General features: G+C 36.6%; 1 protein-coding gene across 2 annotated transcripts in view; it reads left to right on the forward strand.

Annotated features, from left to right (window-relative positions):
- Window positions 1-23,444, forward strand: part of KCNH8 (potassium voltage-gated channel subfamily H member 8) — a 385,706-nt gene that overhangs the window by 120,624 nt on the left and 241,638 nt on the right. For both annotated transcript variants that reach the window (XM_017955938.2, XM_003895159.4), the window contains exon 3: window positions 20,168-20,299. In XM_017955938.2, coding sequence (XP_017811427.1) covers window positions 20,168-20,299 — 132 coding nt within the window. The remainder of the gene's footprint in view (window positions 1-20,167; window positions 20,300-23,444) is intronic.

Genomic DNA, 23,444 nt, shown 5'->3' on the forward strand with positions numbered 1-23,444 from the left:
GACAAATGGCAGGATGTCCTCCTTTTTTAAGGCTGAATAATATTCATGTGTGTGTGTGTGTGTGTGTGTGTGTGTGTATGTATATATTTCTGGGTCATATGGCAATTCTATTTTTAATTTATTTAGGAACCCCCATACTGTTTTTCATAATGGCTTCACCAGTCTACATTCCTGCCAACAGTTTGCAAGGGTTCCCTTTTCTCTATACCCCTGCCAACACTTGTTATCCTGTCTTTTTGATAGTAACCGTCCTAATGGTGTGAGATGATATTGCATAGTGTTTTTAATTTGCATTTCCCTGATGATTAGTGATGTGGAACACCATTTTATATATCTATTGGTCATTTTTATGTCACCTTTGGAGAAGTATTTATTCAAGTCCTTTGCTTATTTTTCATTTGTGTTATATGTTTTCTTGACATTGAGTTGTACATGTTCTTTATCAATCTTGGATATTGACCTCTTATCCGATGTATGGTTTGCAATTCTTTTTTTCTCAATTTGTAGGTTACCTTTTCATTTTGTTGACTGTTTCCCTTGCTATGCAGAAGGTTTTTAGTTTGGCGTAGTCCTGTTTATTTAATTTTTGCTTTTGTAGACTGAACTTTTGGTGTGAGATTCAAGAAATCATTGCCAAGACCAATGTCCTGGAGAGGAGCTTTTCCTCCTCCATGTTTTCTTCTAAGTGTTTTGTGATTTCAGGTCTTATATTTAGTTTTTTTATTGATTTTGAGTTGAATTTTGTGTATAGTATATGATATGGATCCAATTTTATTATTTGGAATGTGGAAGTCCAGTTTTTTTTTTTTCCCCAGTACCATTTATTGAAGAGATTTCCTTATCCTGTTGTGTCTTTTTGACGTCCTTGTCAAAATTAGGTTCACTGTATATGTTTGGATTTATATCTGGACTTTTATTCTGTCTCCCTGTTCTTTGTCTGTTTTTAATGCCTGCACTATTACTTTTTTATTACTATAGCTTTATAATATAATTTTAAATCAGGAAGTCAGATGCTTGCAACCTTTTTTTTTCTTTAATCAGAATTATTTTGACTATTTTGGGTCTTTGGTGGTTCCATATGAATTTTAGGATTATTTTCTGTCTGTGAATTGTCATTGAGATTTTAATAGGAATTGCATTGAATCTATATATTGTGTTGGGTAGTGTGGACATTTTAACAATATTAATTCTTCCAATCCATGAGCATGGACTATCTTTCCATTATTTGTCTCCTCTTCAGTGCCTTTCATCAGTGTTGTATAGCTTTCAGTGTAGATATCTTTCTCATCCATTATTTCGCTTCTAACACTAAGAAGATATTCTTAATGAGTTCTTTTACACTTAGTTATTCAATATGACTCTGGAAGATTTTTAGAATATTTGATTATGTCATCTAGTTATTTCAGAGTTGGAACTCAAAATAGTAAAAGAGATAATGATTTGGTTTGTAAAATTTCAGAGTATTGCCAAAATAACAATTTTAAATTTGAAGCACATGTGACTTCCCCACTTGGCTGTTAAGTAGTGGGTTCATAGCATAGAATATGGAATGTTTTCAGGTAACTACAAATTTCAGAGCAAAAGATGTCATGCCCACCCATTTAATAAATGAACAACAGCAAGAATGTACTTTTAAATAGAATGTGTTGTATCCAAATGAATGTTTTTGTGAATACCAGAGTTCCCAGCATGGACAACACTTGTAGTTGCTTTAGAATTTCACCACGTCTAAAGAACCAAGAATTAATTTTATCAAGAGCTAGAGAAACCAGGCTTGAGATCACACAAAATAAAAAGATAGTTTATTCTAAGATTGAGTGAGACCTGGGGAGAAAGGAAAGATCATTCTGAGCAAAACAAAATTATCTTCTCACCTAGCCCTCCCATTGATTCAAACCAGAGTCTAAGACGAGAGAAAGGCAATACAACAGCACAAGTGCAATATTTTTTTATAAAGTTCTCCTCAGGCTGTTGAGAATCTTAAAGTCATTAGCACCGTGGGCATTAGGCTTATATAAATGGTAGCCTTGGCAGCAACTGAATGCATCCAAGTGAGCCTGGAGGACAGTATAAAACTTAGATTCTTACTTCTTTGGAAGCCAAAAGGACTGGATTATAAGGACATTTCCTCTGAGTGTTAGAAGTATTTGTGAAGAGCCCCAAGGAGACTTGGTTTCCTAAATGTGAGACCTTGTAATATTTTTCCTGTGTAATATATATGACCATATTTTTACTCACTGGGTTGTAGAGTCAAGGAAACTCAAAATAGTTTGTCTAGTGTTCCAGTTATGACAAACTACATTAGGACCTAGCAACTTAACAATAACTATATCCTACAATTTTGTGGATCAGGAATTTAAGTTGGCCATGGGTGGCTAATTCTCCTTCCATGTGGAGTTAGCAGAGGTTGGAATTTGGTGGTGGTCAGTGGGGAAATGCATCTGTTTGGAAGGTATAAGATGGCTTCATTCATGTATGGCATCTTGAAAGGCTGAGATCAGTTGAGACCATGAACCAAAGTGCCTACCCATGTCCTCTTCCGCATGGTGGGTTGGGTAGTCACTAGTCTGGTAGTCTAGTGTTTCATGAACCAGGCAGAAGCTGCAACAATTTTTGTGATCTCATCTAAGAAGTTACATAGCATAACTTCTGCCATACCATATTGAGTGGAGCAGACACAAGTCCACTCAGATTCACGGAAAGGAGACCAAAATTCTACCTCTTGATAAGAAGAGTGTCAAAGAATGTGCAGTTGTGTTGTACAACTTCAATATCTAGTTTCATAGAAACACATTTGGGGATGAGTGTGTGTGTAGCAACAGGCAAGAGAGCATTTGGTTCTGACGCTTGTAAAATTTGCAGTTTTCGTAAAGTCTATGGGGCAACCAAACAGTTACCATGCTTCCTTCAACTAAGTGTATTTGAAAACATTGGGTCATATTATTGTGACTATTCTCAGTTGCTTTTTCCGGCTTGATTCATCTGAAGCCTTACTGAGACTTTGCATGCCCTCAAATAGAAAGCATGCATTGTTCTTTATGTTTTGGCAAAAGATTTTTTAAAGATTCTCCAATATATTTTTTCAGTCTTGATAGGAGATTAATATTTTATATTTGCCTCTTAGGCCTTTTGCATTCAGGAGGTGAATCTCACAAATGCATTTATGGAAGACAACTTCAAAGTCATGGTAGCAGGAAGGCAAAGGGTTCAGAAAGTATGTGCACTGAAGGTAGCACATGCAGCCTGTATGGAGAGTCTGCCTTGCAGTTTATCTTTCTGTTTGCACATCAGCTTTGTATTTGTAAATGTAGGCTGTCTTTCTTTTCTTCTTTTCATTTATCTGAGAGAGCTACTCTGAGAGAGCCTGTTCTTTTTCTATGGTCATGACTAAAGTTGCATTGTTTAATCAATGAGCAGAGGTTTTAAGTAAGTCCAGTTTTTGAAGTGCTCTTCACTGACCCACACTCTGCAGCCAGAATGATGAGAAGAAAGTGAGACAAACGTAGAGATCAGGTTGCAGTGCATTCATCAGAAACTGCTTAGCTTAGCTTGTTCTGCTTAGATTTAGTGTTCAGCGATACTGCCTAACTAGATTCCTCCATACTTTCACTTCTTCAAAGTCAGCCTCAGCACCTTCCTGACTTAGCATAGACAACTTCATAAAATAGAAACAGCTAACATTTACTGAGCGTTCACTGTGGGCCAAGTTCTGTGCTCTGCTCTTTGCCTGTGTTGTTGCTTCAATTTAATCCTCTCCTCAACCCTTTGAGGTATATCCTATTACTATCATATTGCACAGTTAAAGATATTGATTCACAGAGAAGTTAAGTGGGAGGGCTGGGATCCAAGTCCTGACAATTCTGACTCCTGACCCCTTGTACTCTGAAATACTAAGTTATGCTCATGCACCTGGCAAACCTAAGCTTTCTACCTAGGAAGCCCTTAGTCTATGGCGGTGGATGGTAGGCATGCCAGGCACTATACATACCCCTTGGGGTGAGTGACTGACAAATTATCAAGGAAGGACTAGCTCAATAATAGCTAGAATCAGAAAGTTTTAGAGTAGAATCTCGGCTCTCTACCATTCAGTAAGTATGTATTCTAGTTCAGTGACTTTGCTTGTTTGAGCCTCAGCTTGATCTTCTCTAAAATAGAGATCCAGTATCATCCTCATAGATGTCTTATGAATGGCCAAATGAGATAACCACCTTTCATCATACATTATCAGGAACAGCCACATAATGTGCAGGGGCCATTGCAAAATGAAGGTGCAGATGCCTTTGTTAAAAACTTGCTAAAAATTTCAAGACAGCACCAGCAGAGCGTTAAATGAAAGCATGGGGCCCTTCTAAGCGTGGGGTCTATGTGACTGCACAGACCGCATGCCCATGAGGGTGGCCTTCTACATCATAGCCATTTAATGAATATTCTTTCCACCCCTGACATTCTTCCCACCAGAAGAGCCTGCCTACTCCATTTTCCCAGAGTGCTAGATCCTCAGAACTTCACATTAAGGAGCCTGGAATCTAATGCTTGGCCCTTGGCTAACTCTGAACCCTGGCCTGTGGGCTGGTTTCTAGTTTTCCCTTACCTTATCAGAAAGCCATGAATATCTATCCATCTTCAATGAGATCTCACAAAAGTTCTGTGAGGTCTTAGCCAAGAGGATCTATGTCTCTTGAGTTGAACAGAAATTAGAAAATCAACACAAAAAGTTACATCATTTACACATGCTTAAACTATACTAGCAGCATGAATAATTATATAATATTGACTGGCTACAATTATATTAAAATAGTGCTTTATTTTTCAGTGATGAGCCTTTACTCTACGTCATCCATCAAATTTACACAATCACTGGCACCAGAAATTCATCCTTCCTGACACTGTCTTAGGTCAGACCCTCACAATTTTGGTACAGAGCTATAATAACTCCTCTCAATCTGTAGACCAACCTCCAGTTCTGCACCCTCAAGTCTTTTCTCCTCACTGTCTCCAAAGTTGTCTTCCTAAAGTGTGTCATGCAATCCCCAAGTGTGCCTCTCCACAAAACACATGCTACTGTCTTATGACAGAGCCTTCAGGGGTTCCTCATGGCCTTTCAGGATAAATAAAAACTCTTCACTCTGGCATATAAAGCCACTTATGAACTAGTGCCAGCCTATAATATCTTTAAACTCATCCTTCCCTTTTTCTATCCCTGTTCCCTTCATTTCTCATCATTCCCATGTCAGCATATCCCAGACTTCAGCCTAATTATTTTATAGTATTGTTTTTTAAAGATCTTCCATATCCTAACTTGCCTTGTGCCTTTGTACTCGGTGTTCCCCCTGCCAGGAATGCTACTCCCCACTCCCAAATTCCATCCTCACATTAAGCTAATAAAACTATGAGATTCAATTCAAGCCTATTTTATCTGTGAGGCTTTCAACTATGACCTTCTGTTTCACACGATGTTTCCATGCATCACAGTAGGCACCACCTTGTGTTATCACTTTCTCTTTATACATCTCTGTTTCATCACGCATGTTTGAGGGTGACATTGGTACCATATTAATCTTGTTATCTACAGTGCCTAGAATAGTTCCTGATATATAGTAAATGCTATTTGCTGAATGGGCGAATGAATAAATAGTTTTCCTTGCTGTTTCAATTGAAGCCCTATACTGCTTCCATGTTAGAATAACCTTGAGATGTTGTATACATCTCTCTATATTCTCACATAAACTCATTTTGCTTTTCTGTTTCAACTTTATGGTTACCTTTCCTCCCAAGAAAGACCTCTGACCTCACTCTTCACTTTTCTTTCTGTTTCTAGACATTAATTCCTTTGCTGGAATATTTTCTTTTTCTCTACTTAGAAAACATATTTCAATCCTCTATCTTACACAGAGAGAGGGATTGGTGTTCTGGAAGTTTCTACTGGGTTGATAAATTAACATCTGTTTGCATGGGAAGTGACCGGGTTGTTCTAAGGTATTTTGATTCCGGCATGAGGACGGCGGTCTGAAGGGTTATTCATTGACATCTCTCTGCTCTGCCTCAGTCCTGGCTGTCACAGCTGCCTCTGGGAGGTTGGGCCAATAAAGTCAGAGAGGAGGTAAACAAAAAAGGCAGCTGAGAGAAGTGAGTGTGTCCCCTGAGCATGCTGGCAAGAAAAGGCCGGGGAAAAGCACCTGAGAAGACAGCCGCTAGAATGCAGCTGATGCCAGCAACTTGCACACAACTCAGAAATCCCCGTGCCTGATGATGGAGACAATGGGACCTCTCTGAATGTGAAAAGAATAAGTATTTTACTCTGCTTAGAAACTTTGGCGTGTAAATATCTCTGAAGGCTGAAAGAGCACTCTAAGAAGCAGTCCAATGTTGGCCTTCAGCAACTTTGCAGGATGTTCAAAGGAATTCACATTTTCAGATGCATATTTGAGAAGAAAAATGTAGTAAATCATAGAAAGCATTTTTTACCATTTCTAGCCGGTTAGATTGGAAAAAATTATGACTTTTGTGTATGAAGACTTGAGTTTGAGTCCTTGCACAGTCACCAAGGTGCTGTAGGTGATCTTAGCCAAGCTGTTTAACCCTACAATATCTAATCTTGCATGTAAGAGGCAAGCAGAAATATTTAGCTCTTAAAAGCATTTAAGAGGATTGGATAAAGAAAGTAAACTATAGAAAATATAAAGAAACACATAAATGCTTGTTGTATTGACTCTCAGAGTCTACATTCATATCTACCAGACCAAAAGGCTTCTGTCCCTTATGAACTATGTAATGTTGAGCAATTAACTTCAACTTCCCAAGCCTCAGTTTTCTCTTCTGTAATATGGCAATAACAGTAATATCATCTGTTTCATAGGCTTAAGTGAAGTGTAAAGTGCCTTGCACAGTGTCTAACACATAGTATGTGCTCAGTAAATTTTAATTGTCACTCTTGTAACCAATAGCATTACCGTTGCAAAGTTTGAATTCATCTTACAATAATTTTGTTCAGTATCTGAACACAGAGTTTAGAGTACCTGTTATGTTTGGGTCAGGCCCTCTGTTTTGCACATAAGAGAGTACAAGAAAAGGGAAAATATAAACCTTGCCCTCCTGTACCTTGTGGTCTATTAACAGAGAAGGACTAATCAAATAATCACACAAACATATTTGGTAGTTTGAAGGCAAGTTGCAGGCTGCTATGGTAGACAATAACAGGGGGATCTGACCAAATACGAAGTTCAAGGAAACCTTCAGCAAGGAAATGATATTTGAGTCGACTTTCGAAGGATGAGTAGAAACTGACTACATGGAGGAAAGAATGAAAGCATTCTAGTCAAAGAGAGCCACGTATGCAAAGTTCTTGGGAGAGACTGTCTTATTTGAGACGTGGAGAGAGGGCCAGTTTAGCTGGAGGGCAGATAGCTGTGTATCACATAGAAGAAGGTAGGTAAACAAAGTTAGATCACTTGGGATTTTGTCGACTATGCTCAGGCTATTGAGAGTCAACTTAGTACAGTCAAAGTTTTTTAAGCAGGAAAGTCACATGATGAAAATATCATTTAACAAAGAAAATTTTTGCTCCATATGAGTAATCCACATAAGAGATGATGGTCATTAAGGCAGGTCCTACTCGAAGTGTGATCTGAAGACCAGCAGCATCAGCTTACCCTGGAATTTATTGAGTGCCGCCCAGACCTACAAATCAAATCTGGGGATGGGGCCCAGCACTCAAGTGTTTTCCCAAGCACTCCAGGTGATTCTGATGCTCACTAAAGGTTAAGAAGCTCTGGCTTGGTCTAGGATGTAGCCAGTGAAGACTGAAGAGTGAACACATTTAAAACCAATTTCAGAGGTTTAGCTACTAGAATTAACAAGATTTGGCAACATCTTTACTTTGGGGAATGAGAAAGAAGGAAGCATCAAGAATGACTCTAAATTGTGCATCTAAAGAAACCATCTAATCTGACTTTTTAATGCTTTGTTGTGTGTATAGCTATATCTGTTTTGAGATTAGAGAAGATAAAGGACTAGGGTGTGGATTTTGATTTACATGTGTTTGTTTAAGCATGTACTAATTCACAGAGCACTGTTGATAAGATCTAAGAAGTATCATTATAAAAAATGACTTTAGGTGAAAAAAATAACTTATAACTTGGACCATCTTAACCAACTGGCAATATAAGCAAGTTATCACTGGAGAGCTGATATCCTCTATGATAAGGAGAGCTATTTTTCTTGAAGTCTTTACTTTCCCAAGATTTCGTAATTTTGAGTCCCCTAGATTATCTTTTGAAACATCATGTTCCACTATTTAAAAAAAATTACCTTTTCAGAACTACACTAGGAGTGAAACAGTAAAAGAAATCTTGTTAAAAATGCTACTAAGATAATATACTATTAAAAGGAGAAACATTAAACTCAGAATGTGTTTTGAGGTTAAAAAAAATCGCTGACCGCCTAAGATTGTTACACTCTGTATAATGTCTACAATGATTTTTTTTAAAGTACCTATTCTTTTTCACACATACAAGAGATAGCCAGAGTGGACATTTCTCACATTTTTAACATTCTAGTTGCTTTGATCTGACTCTGTATAGACTCAGACCAATATCTCCATTTCACTTCTTTAGACTCCTGATTTACATATCTTTTGCTTTGTAATGCAGCTCAGAAAGCTCCTACTCAGTGCCATAATTCCCAAAGCAGCTTCCGCTCATGAATTTCGAAGTAAAAGCCTTATCAGAGATCCCTCTAGGCCATTGATGGCCAACGCTATTTTTCAAGTGAAGGATAGTTACTTATATGCTCAATATCAAAATGGAAAGCAAATGACTAGCCTTTATGTAGGAAAACAGTGTTGTCTGATTGGGCGATCTTTTACAAGACACCACTATGACATAGTCTAGGCTCCTTCTCAAGCAAAACTGTCTCTATGATTTTTACACTAACAAATAGTGCTTCTTTAATACTTTGGTAGTATACAGTCTTCTTAAATCTCTAAAGAATCAAGAATTAACTCCCAGCATACAGTAATCTTTAGGCTTCTACATCAAATATTGGCAAATTATGACCTGTATCTGGCAGGATGCCTGCTTTTCTAAATGAAGTTCTACTGGTAAACAGCCATGCTCATTTTTTAATGTATTGTCTGTTACTCCAAAAGCAAAGTTGAGTAGTTGAGACAGAGACCATATGCGCTGTAAAACCAAAAATATTTACTCTCTAGTCCTTTATAGAACAAGTTTGCTGACCTTTGAAGATGAATAACCAAATCTGTTAAGTTGCATACCCAATTGGAACCCTCACAGTTTAGAAGGATTCTGAATTTTCATTTCTTAATGGCACATATGGTCTCAAAATGTATTTTTTTTTTCTGTTGTAGAAAAGTGCCTATAATCCTATGGGAAAATGTTTTGCACAAATTTATTTTTCACGAAACAATTTCTGTGTTAGAGCAGATGTCTGGTGAGTAATGCAAGGATAAGCTTATTGGTGCTGATACCTCACCTGAGTAGTCTGAGTACAGTGACGCCTACCTGGGCACCGGGTTTTGGCCTCAAGTTCTAGTGAGGTGTCCACTTTATTTTGGGAGAGAAGCAGTAAGTTGAGGAAGATGTCTGTTTTGCTTCACATGTCTGCCAAGTTGTGACTCAGGGCAATCTGGCACAGTGTTCACAAGTCTTCGTTAAGAGTTGAGTTTGCACAATGGAAGAAATGTTCAGTATGTTTGTTGTCTGCATATTCTTGGAAAGTGCTAAATTGCCACCTAAAACTGTAATCATATATTTATACACTGGAGAATTGTCATGAGATCCTTAACCATTTCTTTTTCTTCTTTTCCTGTTTCCAAATTCTCATCTCAATGTTTCTGCTTTCTTACATAGGATGTATTTTTCATTCATTTCACTGTATTTGTCTAACCGTTTAAACACAAATTCTAATTCTGAAACTAATTTCTTAAAAAGGACTTGATCAAAGTTGAATTTGTTACATGTCCTAGCTTATGCTATCTATAAAATAATAGCAATATATAGAAGTATAATTTTTCCTTTTTAATATATCAAAAATAGATAATTCACTCCTGTGATAATGATTCCTTTGGTAATTTCTTTTAACATATGTTGAAATGCACTGTGTTTTCACAAGAAAGCTTGTGAAACTGGGAGTCACATGATTTGAGGTCTAGTCCCAACTCTTACAACAATTAACATCTTTGACTTCAGTTTACTGAGACACTCTGAACTCATGATTTTCATCTTTACAATAAACAGTTCCATCTCATCATCTTTAAGATCTTTTTTAACTCGAGCAATCTGAAATGCCTTTGTAGGTTTCACCTTAGCATTATATTAGATGTTCAAAGAAACACTGAATTCTCCATTTTTAAACTGTATGTGTGATATGTGTTTCCTTCATTTAACAATGAAATTTTCATACATACACAAAAGAGAAATTATTGCAACAAATATCCACTTTACACTGCCACCTAACTTTAAGATATATTAAAACTAAGCCATAATTATCCATGATTGTTTTTATGGTTAAATAAATAAAGCATTACATATACAAGTAAAGCCCTTACTTTATATAACTATTTAAAATGCATATAATACTTCAAAGCTCTTAACCCCAACCTCCTCAGAGCTCTAAACCATGAGAGTTAGCCATATATCCAGTATGCAGATGTGGTATAAACAGGTGTAAAATTATACCTGAGAATATTCAGCAAGTAAATGGCAAAGTAACTGACTGTTATTTCCAGTCTTAAAAGATGAATCCAGGGACTTGACCACGTGCAACGCCATCTAAATCCTGCATGTTCCTGTTACATCTTGACTCTTCTTTTCTAAAGATACAGTTTTGTATTTAGTGTTCTTTAGAAGTAACAGAAATTGGTTCTGATCATATTAAGCAAAAATAATAATTTATTGAAAAATATGTGCCATAACTTATCGAATCAAAGAAGTTAATGAGAATCTAAGCCTTGAAAAAGACAAAAAGCAGTAGTTCTGTAAGGTCTAGGTAGCAAAAATAATTGGAAAGCTTTTTCCAGGCTTCATTATTGAATGAACATAATTTCTTTCATTTTTGATTTCGGATTCATCAAATCAAGATTAAAATTACCAGAAGAGAAAGACTGATTGCTTCATTTTGGATGATTTGCCCATTCCTACAGTGAGGGTTTGCAGAGCACCAGATGGTTCTTCCAAGGCTGCAAGCAGAAAGGAGGTTTGGCTCCCAGTAAAATTTCGAGGTGCAATGACAAGAGGAAGGGGGCACAAATGATATTCTGCCAAAAATATGAGAGGTAAACTATATTAATTGTGTCAACTCAGAATGTGCCTCAGGTGTCTCTGATTACAGGACAGTAATTGGCTGATGGCCCCAGCTGCGGTGCTCTGAAACACATCACCGGATCAGCCAAAGTTTTCATGGACTGCTTCCAGCCAATGACTGAATGAGGCAGGGTTGCTAAGACAGGTCTGTTCCTGGGAAATGAGGAACTGCTTAGAACTGTGCTGCAATCTAGACACTTCCTTTCATCCGGTTTTTCTTCCTTCTTCTCTCCTTCGCTTGACATCAGAACCACATCATGGTCTTCTCATAGTTTGCTTCTAAGAAGACCTGGAATAACACACAAATAGTTCATTAATATTCAAAAGTAACATTAAGTAGCATTTTCATGAATAATTCTTTAAGAATGTCATGCTACAATCCTACAGCCTGATCTCCCACACTTTCCTACATTTCTCCTTTTACCCTGCTCTCCTTTTTCTTTTTTCCTATAGCATTTAAGACTTTCTACTAAACTGTACAATCTGCTTATATATTGCATTTATAATTTATTGTTTTCCACTCCAATTAGAATATAAGTCCTTTCAGGGATAAGACAGAGATCTATTCTGTTTTGTTCACTGATATATCCAAACAGTTAACAACAGTGCCTGCCATTGCAGGCACTCAATAAATATCCACTGAATGAATGAATAACTTTATTTCCAATTGCTTGCAATGTAATTTCCAAATGTTTTCTTTTGGATCCTAAACTAGATAATCCCAGAGTCCCAGATCCTCATAATACTGCTGAGTTCATACAGACATTATGTGTATTGGCACCAACAATTATTTTCATTGCTCTGCAAAGGCCATAGATTCCTCTGACTAAAGCCTTGTGCAATTAGAGAGGGTTAACTTAATCCTCAAATTCTCATTTAAAGCAAGTTCTTTCTCACTGAACAATTGCAAGTTTGAAGAAATCTTAAACTGCTTTTCTTAAAGAAAAGTATCGAGAGAGTGGGTTTGGGTTTCAGTGCCTTGTTCTCACAAAGAAGTGGCTTAGAAGTAGCAATCATGAAACCAAACCCGTCAGATGAGACATTTTTCTGCTCACTACCAATTGTCCATCACATGTGGCCTTCTTTTCTCCAAAGGATCATTGAAAAGATAGAGCCATGACTCAGACGTTAATTGGGGCTCAGTTCTCTTTACTATTTCCAGTCTTAGCAGGTGAATCCAGGGGATGTTGCTCTGCATCCTACACAGAGGTGCCATGGTATACAGATCACCATTTCTGAAACATCCCAAGAGAGCAAGAAGCCAAAACATACTGGAAGGCAGAAGCATGCAGAAGCTTTGTGAATGAGGTCAGAATATGGTGCCTTGTGTGTTAGCAACTTAGGTAACTACACTTAGATACTGTAATCACAAAGCTTGTATAAGTACATTTTCTCTTTCTCAACCTGGGACTGGCAGCAGCACCAGTGGTGTTTTTCTGATCCCAGTCTCATTGGATACTCAAGCAAATTTAAAAATTAACACCGCATATACCTTAATGAAGGATGTTTTTCGGTCTTAAACTAAAATAGCTGAATCTTGTTTTAAATAGTGGTTCTACTCTTATTCTTGGTTTGAGAGTGAAATTCTTTTTATTATAAAGAGACTTTACTGCACTTTTTTCACTTAAAATAGGATATATTTTAGAGCATATGTGTAATCATGTCCTATAGTATGTGTAGAACGGAGAATTAAATTGACTCCAAACTCAATGTTTAAAACATTGTCCATAGAAGAGGATCATTCCCAGAATATTACATTAATAGTAAGGCAAAATTAGAAAATCAAACTCAGACTTGTGTTTAAATTCCAGTTCTTCACAGGACTATTTTGTGACCTAAAGAAAATGCTAAACATCTCAGTCTCCATAATTGTAAAATATAGCTCAGTGCAATAAAATGTTGATCAGGTTGATCAGTGGGAAATTTAGATATAATACATGCAAGACGTGTTGCACAATGTTAGCACATAATACACTCTTCACAGAATACAGCAACCACCAGGTCCTTGCTGTGTGTGTTGTTTTCAGGGCCTCTTTATCTCCATTTCTCATTGGACTGTACTCAGTTTTTCCATTTCCTACTATAAAACTATTGCTGCTGAATCTGTGTTTAACTGTACATGGAAACTCCTTTCAATTGTAGGTAAGAATTATCTGTGTTTACCATGAGAACCAATTTGGTTTTCTTAAAGCAAGTATTAGTTCTACTGGTCAATAACCCCAGTTAATTTGTTGAGCGAGGATGTTGGACATATTGACTAAATCATGTCTTGGGGATATTTTTGTACCTGGAGTTTCCAGGCTCCTCTTGCTCCTAATTATTAGAGATTTCTGAGCGGTGGCTATACATACACCTGGGAAATGAATAAAGTACTTTTGTTTAAGGAGAAAGGTAACTTGGATCAAAATGAAAAGAGAATTAAAGCTTGGCGCGTGGCCGGGCGCGGTGGCTCAAGCCTGTAATCCCAGCACTTTGGGAGGCCGAGACGGGCGGATCACGAGGTCAGGAGATCGAGACCATCCTGGCTAACCCGGTGAAACCCCGTCTCTACTAAAAAATACAAAAAAACTAGCCAGGCGAGGTGGCAGGCGCCTGTAGTCCCAGCTACTTGGGAGGCCGAGGCAGGAGAATGGCGTAAACCCGGGAGGCAGAGCTTGCAGTGAGCTGAGATCCGGCCACTGCACTCCAGCCTGGGTGACAGAGCGAGACGTTTAACTCTGTTAGGCATAACTTGATTTCCTTTCCCTTCCCTTCCCTCCCCTCCCCTCCCCTCTCCTCCCCTTCCCTCCCTCTCTGTCAGATATTCAGACTCAACATAGCACTCTTCTCAAAAGTTTGAAATGGAAGTATCCATTGAACTTGTTTTTCAAATTATCAATATATAAAAAATTATTCCCCAGAAATATGACCTCATCATTCTTATTACTCCAGTCTTGAACTCTTTACATCTCTACCTCAAATCACTGGAGTTGACAGAATCCCACTATATATTTCTTCATGCTTATTCTAGAAAACTTGAAAATAAAGATGCTGAGAAGAAAAGGAAATTAAACCATAATTCACAGTTCACCACTGTAGATTTTATGTATATTCTGCCAGTCTTTTTTCAACTCAATATTGTATGTGCATTCTACCCATCTTTTCTTTAACACAAAAAGAAATTTAAAACCCATTGTGTTTTTCATTAAACATTGAAATGAAGGGGGTCCTTAGCCACCGCCCAGTTCAGGGAGCTCTCCAGCTGTCTCAGTTCATCTCCTGTCTACCCCCACGCTGCCCTCCACTGTTACATAAGGGGTCAGGGCACCGGTGCCATTTACTTTGGCTCACTAGTATCCTAGGGCATTTGGAGGAGGGATATTGACTCAACATAAATTCAGTGAGGGCTGAGCAAAGACTTACAGCCTATGTGGACTGCACTGTAAATAGATGGTCCCTGGAAGAAATGTTCACTGCAGATAAGGTGAAGCTTTTACCTCATATTTTCTAAAGAACCATTACTTTCATCTCTTAGTGTAGTACAAACATCAGGAAGAGCTGGTGAGGATGCTGTAGAGACTTATCTGCCAAGCAGCTTTGTGTATTCCAGGGAACATTCCCCTCCTTTTTAACATGACACCTTTTTTTAGTTTACCTCTTTGCACTGTCCATCACATTCCCGTATTTTCGATTCCCTTGAAATACACTTTCCATATTGATTAGATTCTGGAATGTGTGCTGATTTGAGCATAGTGAAAAGCTGTCAGGTGTTTTTAATCAGGATCCTGTATTTTCAAAGGTTGTTGGCAGTAGCATGGGAGGAAGACTAGAGGCAGAAAGAGTACTTTGGAAAAGTGGGCAGGAGATGACTGAAAACAGAACAAAACAGTAGTAAATATGATAAGGAGGAGGGGCAACTTGGAGCTTTCTGGTAGATTCAGTTAGGACTGAATTACTGCCCCACTCTTTCTGCTGAAGAAATGAGTGTCCCTTCACCCAGCCACAATTCATAGCAGCCTTGTTTACTCAACTGCAGCTCTTCCCCACTCTCACCCCAATATGTATATGTATATATGTGTGTGTATATATATGTGTATATATGTATATATATTTATATATGTGTATATATTTTATATATTTATGTGTGTGTGTGTGTATATATATAAATATATGTATTTTCTCTGGACTAATTTCTAAAAACTGGCAGGCCTGTTATTTTATCATTAAGTAGCACTAAGACAATGGTTGTAGAGAATAAGATCCATTAGACTTTATGTGAACTAGGAGGAATGCCTGAAAATGTTTAGGTCACATAACACTGATGCTCTTAACCCTTGGGATATTATATTGTTACTATAATTTCAAAAAATAAAGATGTTATGTATTTATCATTAAAAATTTATTCAAAATCCTGCTTGATGTTAGAAACAAGAGAACATCAAATGTGTCCATAGCTCACTTTGACCTATTGTGTTATATTGAGCAATGCAGTTATTTCCCATCATGACAGCGCAGTCAGTAAAGAGAATGGGACCACTCACAACTCAATTTTCCTTATACCTGCTTGTATTAAGTTACTAGGTTATTAAGTTACTAAACCATGAACCCATACTAGAAACATTATTATTAGTTAGTTATTATGAGTTTTTATCTATGGACAAGAATATTTTAGTGGTGTCTGGAAAGCATATGAGTTCTCTAATACTTTTAAATATTAGCAAAAATTAGTACAGCCACTATGAAGAAAAGTATGGAATGGTCCTCAAAAACCCACAGATAAAACTTCCATGTAATCCAGCAATTCCATTACCAGGTATATATCCAAAAGAAAGGAAATCAATATATGAAAGATATCTGCACTCCTGTGTTTATTGCAGCACTACTCACAATATCCAAGTTATGGAATCAACCCAAGTGCCCATCAAGGGATGGATAGATAAAGTGTGGTATATATACATAATGGAATATTATTTGGCCATAAAAAAGAATGAATTTCTGTCATTTGCAGAAACATTGATGGAACTGGAGGCCCTTATGTTGAGTGACAGAAGCCAAGCACAGAAAGACAAATATTGCATGTTCTCATTCATATTTGAGAGCTAAAAAAGTGGATCTTATGAAGACAGAGAGTAGATTGTTGGTTACCCTAGACTAGGAAGGGGAGGCAGGGGGATGAAGGGAAAAGTATCTATAAAGATATTTATTACCCCTGAACTGTACATTTAAAAATGGTAAAGATGGGCTGCACATGGTGGCTTATGCCTGTAATTCAAGCGCTTTGAGAGGCCAAGGTGGGAGGATCCCTTGAGGCCCGGAGTTTAAGACCAGCCTGGGAAACATAGTGAGACCCCCATCTCTACAAAAAAATTTAAAACTAGCCAGGCATCGTGGTTCACGTCTGTAGTCCTAGCTACTTGGGAGGTGGCAGGATTGTTTGACTCTAAAGTAGGCTGTGATCATGCCACTGCACTCCTACCTGTGTGACAGAGTAAGACTTTCTCTTAAAAAACAAGAAGGCACAGGTGGTAAACTATGTATGTATGTTTTACCTCAATAAAAATAAATAAACAACAAAAATATTAGCAAGTCAAGTTATCCTGCATCCTTGTTTCCCAATGAAGAAAAAGAAAGTACCAAAACGGAGACAAGGGACATTCCACCAGATTTGAGCTTTTGTGTAAAACTATTCAATTCCAAAAGTAGATTTTCCCGTATAAGGTAAAAACCTTGTTTTCTCTCCATGATTGTATTTATCCATAGAAATTAAAGGTGTCATTAACCTAAATCCTGTCAGAGTCTCATCTGTGTTGGCACTCTCCAACTCACATGGTAATTACTACTGCTATATAAAGAAGGAGTTGAAATTTTCATGAAATGTCTGCCCTCTAACTCTGCTCTTATAAATTGTTTACATCTCTGAATTTGAGGCTGAGGGACTTGCAGCCTCTCACCTTAACCCTAAGAGAGATTTGTTGAACTGGGCTTGAATTGCTCTTGACTGAGAGAGTTGATCATCGTTGTTCCCACAGGTAAGAGAGGAAGAGCCAGATCCTGGAGAATAGCCTTGAATTATTGCATTCATAAGAGGTAGAAGGTGTCATTAGAAATCCAGGGTGGAGTACTTGCTTGAAAGATTTAGGAAAGCAGAGAAGCAGAGGATAAGAGAGCATGCTAAGTATAAAGGGTCTTGCATTGAACATGAGTGGGGGAAGGAAGGAAGGAAGGAAGGAAGGAAGGAAGGGAAGGAAAGGAAATAGTTTTGATGCCCTTTACACTGTTTCCTTCATAAGCTTTTTTGTCATATAGGCACTGGGAAGGTAGACATCAGTCTAGTTCATGTAAAATCATTCCAAAGCTTGAATTTAGAAAGATCTGAATTAATGAAGTTTTATTGAATTTATAAAATGTCAGTGATCCCATCACTGTAAGTTAAAAGACAAATCTCAAAGTAAGCTTTCAGTTCTTCTAGAATATAATGTGAAATGATGGCTGTGCCTCAAAGGCTGATCAGTGAATATTGCCACATCAACAGCTATTTCCTTGGCTTTCACCTCATGCTGTGGTTTTGGCTCTCTCCGAAATACTTTGGTGCACCTATGCAAAGGCTCTTTGGAGACAGTAATGATACTTGTCTGAGTACACAGATAAAATATTCTCAGGAAAATTAATAGCCTTGGTTATGATTTGGTGATGTTCTTGCAAGAGAGAGGTGCCATTGAGAGAGAGGTGCTTTAAAATTTCAACCACAATGTCAGATTCATACCATTCTTTGTATCCCCACTATTACTTTCTCTAAGATCTGATTATTAGTTTAGCCCGATGGTCTTTTTGTTTCTATCATAGCTACGGCATTGAAAAAGGCTCCCAATCTGAAATGGTGACCACAGATAAAATTTCAATTAAGAACCATTCTGGGATGATGAGGATAGCAGTGTTTGGCTATGGGTATGGCTTATTTTTGAGGCTTCTCCATGAATCACAAACATTTGAGTTGATTTATTGTCTCAACATTTTTGGGGTCACTGTATTCACTACTGGAGTGAAGGATGTGAGAATGTTACAATGAAAGGAACCAAGTTCCAGATGGGTTAATTGACTTCCCTATCGTTTCATGGCTAGTGTTAGAACCGTGGTTAGATCCCAGGTCTTCTAGAGCCTGGTGATCAGCTATGAAATGATATTGCCATGGCATAGACACTGGGGCAGATGAATGAAATGGGATACCATAGGAGAAAAAAAAAAAAGGAGGAAATCATGACTCTGAAGCTATTGGGAGAATACAGAGGAGCAAGCATATTTTATTATATTTCATGTGTAACTTATGAGAGCAGCACATCATACATAATCCAACCATTCTTTTAAACAAATACAGCAGCAGCTACAATAAAATAGACTTTTATATCAGATGGCTCCTAAATATAAATTAATGGCTTCACCTGGTGTTTAACTGCAGAAAAGAATGATAGATCCCAAGGCTGGATGAATACATCAGTTGTGTTGGAAATTATGAGATCTAATACAGTGTATGCAAAACAACTCAAAATATCAAGGATATTTTTGACCCTCTTATATTTTTGTCTTGTACCCTGACCTTGAAATCAACACCCAAATAAGATGAGAATTCACAGGATTGAAGTCTTTTTCCCCTCATGAAAAGAAGATGAAGGAAAATTATTTATAAATAGATTAATAGTTTAGTTTTTAAGCAACAACAACTTTATCATCATTTTCAAATATTCCTGTCCAAAATGCCTTTCAGTAGGAAACATAGTGCAAGATTTTTTTACATATTTCTAAAATACATATTTTAAAATATGTTTAAAAATTGAAAATACAAGCTTTAGGCAATACCATTTGGCTACTATATTTTGAACTCGAATCTTAATGATATTTCTCATGGTTTTTTACTCAAAAATTGAATTGAATTTGATTATTTCTTCTTCAAATATTTTTTGAAATGTAACATACTTACTGAAAAATACATGTAAGCACTTAAGAACTGAACACTCCTATGTAAACAACATAAAGATCATGTAACAAAACTTGACCAGCATCCTACAACTCCCAGACCTGAATGCCTTTCTAATCACAAGTTCCCTAAAGTGACCATTAACCTGACTTTTAACATCATAAATTAGTTCTGCCTGTTTTTGTACTTAATGTAAACAAATTCTTATTGCATTCTACTCATTTGTGTTTAGGTATTTTACTCAACAATATATTAGTGATACTCGTCCATTTGGTTTCAAATGATTGTAAGTCACTCATTCACGCTGATGTATAATGTAGTATTGTGGGATTAAATTTTAATACTACCTGTGTTTAAAGTAGATGTATTAATTTGCAACCAGCCAGCAATGTATGAGAGTTTAAGTGGCTATGCATGCTCCCCCAAACTTGGTATTTTTCATCTTTTTTATTTTAGCATTCTGTTGTACAAGCTTTGATTTTTAAATTGACTATATAAACCTCTGGCAAACTCATACCAAACAAAGGTCTTTATTGAAGAAAACTGTGTGCTGGGAGTGGGAAGGGGCAATCTCTCATAAAGTGGAATGCTTCAGCATCAACAAGTCCAAAGAAGAAATGCAGTTTGAATAATGTAAGCAGAAATATCTCAGCACAGACAAGTGTTTTTGTTTAAAATACTTCTTTATTTTCAGAAAAAGCATTTCCTTTGGAATGAAGAGAGATGCATATAGGATAGAAATTTATGGAATCTGAAAACTGACATTTTTAAGATGGAGGGAGTTGTGGGATTGAAGAAAACACTAAGGGCTTTATTTTTATTAATGATTGAGATTTCCATAGAAGTAACACAAGGCAATGGTTGATTTGTATTTTTTGTTTTTTTGTTTTTACTGTTGCAGGGTCTCCATTTTGGTGCCTACTGGATATTGTTCCCATAAAGAATGAAAAAGGAGATGTAGTACTTTTTCTGGCCTCATTCAAAGATATAACAGATACAAAAGTGAAGATTACTCCAGAAGATAAAAAAGAAGGTTTGTACCGTTTTCAGAAAACATTGACAGATGGAGTAACATTTTGAAATTGTTTACTTAAAAACTCTTGGAGAAAAAATGCATTTTTAATAACGGCAACTGATAAATATTCGTAACTGTTAGCAGTCAGTATTTGGTGCATATTCCAAAATCACAGAGACTCACATGCATTTCCATTCTATCATCTTTATAATAAAGACTCACTTGACAGGAACTAAAAGTCCATATTCCTATGTTAATAGGATGAGGATGAGAAAACAGTTTATCACAATATAAGGATTAACACCACTTCATTGTATTAGTCAAAAATTAATGGATGGGATAAGTAACATTAGGAGGATGTGATTAAAAATACATCTCTCCATTTCCTCTAGATTGCTGTAGCTCAAACTTAGATGTGCCAAGTGTAGTTATGTACAAAGGTAAGAACTCTAGCTTAGTGGTTGTTAGAATAGAATGTTGCAAACAAATGTGAATCCTGTACCTTATCGTGTATAAAAATATAATACTTTGTTTTAAGACATAAACAAGCTTTTCAGTTATCTTTAAAGGAGTCTAAGAATTTGTGTTGTTTACCTTGTATCTTCTGATTATAATTTATTTAGAAATTCTTTGGATTTTATATAAGCTGACATAAGTTAACACTGAAACCTGCTGATATTATTTGTTTTAAACAGCAGTAGGATTCTAGTCACCAGAGAAAAAGCAATTATCCTTTGTGGATTTCCTATGTAGTAAGTTCTTTTTTAGAATCAGCTACTTGACATTTCAACAGCTATGTCTTTTTAAGAATGGACTCTTTTATTCCAGTTCTTTTTAAAAATGTGTGTGATTGTTTTCAATACGTTATGTCTCTTGAAATGACAACCCAAATGAACAGATATCATAGTTTGGTGCTCTCACTTCTAGCATTTGAAAGCCTTGCAAATGCATGTCTGTTTTGCTGTATATTGGCATGACTAAATTCTGTGGTTTATTTTACATATGCAAGGGAAGAGACATCTTAAAGTTACTTGAATTTTAGAGCAAGTGTAGTACCTGTCCAATGTAAGTTCCACAAAGTATGGAAATTGATGTGTACAGTTTTTGCTTTTAATAGTTTCTTTGTAAGACAGAAACACAAAGGGCAAGGATTCTTTGAATAAAATTATTCAAACATATAAATATATATTGATATTATGTATATTCACAAATATGTGTGGATAAATAGAAATATAACACAATCCTTAGAAAGAAATACATGACTTTTTTTTTTGCTTGAAAGAAGGTAGTTTTATTAACCTTTAACTGACTTGTTTTGAATATGAGGACCATGCCTAATGGTATTATACAAATCCCCTAATTATCTTTGTCTTATGTTCCTTATGTCTCTTGATAGGGGAGAAATCCCCATCTTGGTGGACTGCAATGAATAAAAGCGGTGAAGTATACTTTTTCATTTGGAGTTTGAGAGAGCTCAATAAAAATACTCATTTTTGCAATCCACTTTCTGAATCAGCTGAAAAAGAAAAATGAGAAATGAGTAGATTGGAAACCAAAATATCACCTTTATTTCTGATGACACTAATAAAGGAAAACATGAAATATCTCTACCTCCAAGTGGGCTTCCTTCTAGTGAGCTCTAGTTTTAGGCAAAGTTGCCCCTCAGTCACAAAGCTGGACTGAAGCCAAAGCAGAGCCTTTCACTGTGTAACTTAATGTCTGGAGAACCAGAGCAGAATAGTTGTTCCCTAAAGAGAGGGAAGACAAAGGGGCTCTCCTATACATGTCCATATCACCTTCCCAACTTACCGAATTATATTCTTCTTCTTTCCCTTGAAATAGCTAAGTTAAGGAGCAGAGAGAGACTAACATGCCACACTAGTAGAGCTGCTTGCACTTGAAAGATTACATCTGTCGTTTGGAAGTGAAGGACATCCATTTGAACACTGTCAACCAATAACAAACTTATCCAAAGTTCTACTTAAAAATGAGTTTTGCATTTGTATTTAAATACATATATTAAATTGTGCTCAATAACATTCTCATTTTGTTTAGGGACCATGTGCAATGTAAAGACTATCTCTTGCAAGATTTAAATAAACAATAGCAGAACACTTTTAACATTAATTATATTATGCAAAATATGATTTAATTTTTTGAAATATTTGTTACTAAGTCCCTAGATACTTTTATCTCAACATTATCTCATATAAAAATATTACTTCTAATATATGCTGAACACTCAAGAACAGTTTTTTCTACTGCTACCTTATTATAAATGTCCCATAAAAGTATGTAGTATTTTTAGAAAGACAGAGTAACTATTGTAAGTAACCATGGTTATAAAATGATAATTTAAAAATAGCCAACAATCTGGGAGGCCAAGGCAAGAGGACTGCTTGAGACCAGAAGTTTGATAGCAGCTTGGGCAACATAGGAAGACTCTGTCTTTACCAAAAATAAAAAATAATAAAATAAAGAATAAATTAAAAATCAGCCGGGTCATGGTGGTGCACACTTGTAGTCCCAGCTATTTGGGAGGTTGAGGTGGGAGAATTGCTTGAGTCCAGGAGGTGAATGCTGCAGTGACTGGTGATCACACTCCTGCACTGTAGCCTGGGTGACAGAGTGAGATCCTGTCTCAAAAAAAAAAAAAAAGAAAAAGAAAAAGAAAAAAAATATATTTTTACCTGCACTTAATGGAGTAAAACACATTGAAATTCACCAGTTGATGGCATGTCTTGCAGGAAAGGCACACCTTAACATATGATATTTTTAAAACTTCCAAATAAGTGTTTGATTATTAAAATGTCACCATGTAACTGTAGCACTATTGTGTCATAACATTAAAAAAACTAAATGAGTGCATGACATGACCCAGTGTTGCATCTTCTGCAAATGCATCACTGAAGTTCATCTAAGTTGTAGAAATAAGGTTCATGTTAATTAAATTAATTAATACTGAGGTTCATATGATGGGCTTCATTTAAGAGATATAAATGGCATGGACTTCTATTAAAAATACTTTAAGTATTTATCTGTGTTTTGAGGGAGTTTATTTAAATGAGGAAGAACCTGTTTTATAGAAGAGGCTAACAAGGTGTGGGATATAATGTAGGCCTTTTGTCAATGAACAGCATTAGTAGAAGATGAGCACAAAATT

The sequence above is a fragment of the Papio anubis genome, chromosome 2 (genome assembly GCF_008728515.1).
Source record: "Papio anubis isolate 15944 chromosome 2, Panubis1.0, whole genome shotgun sequence".
NCBI classification, from domain to species: Eukaryota; Metazoa; Chordata; class Mammalia; order Primates; family Cercopithecidae; genus Papio; species Papio anubis.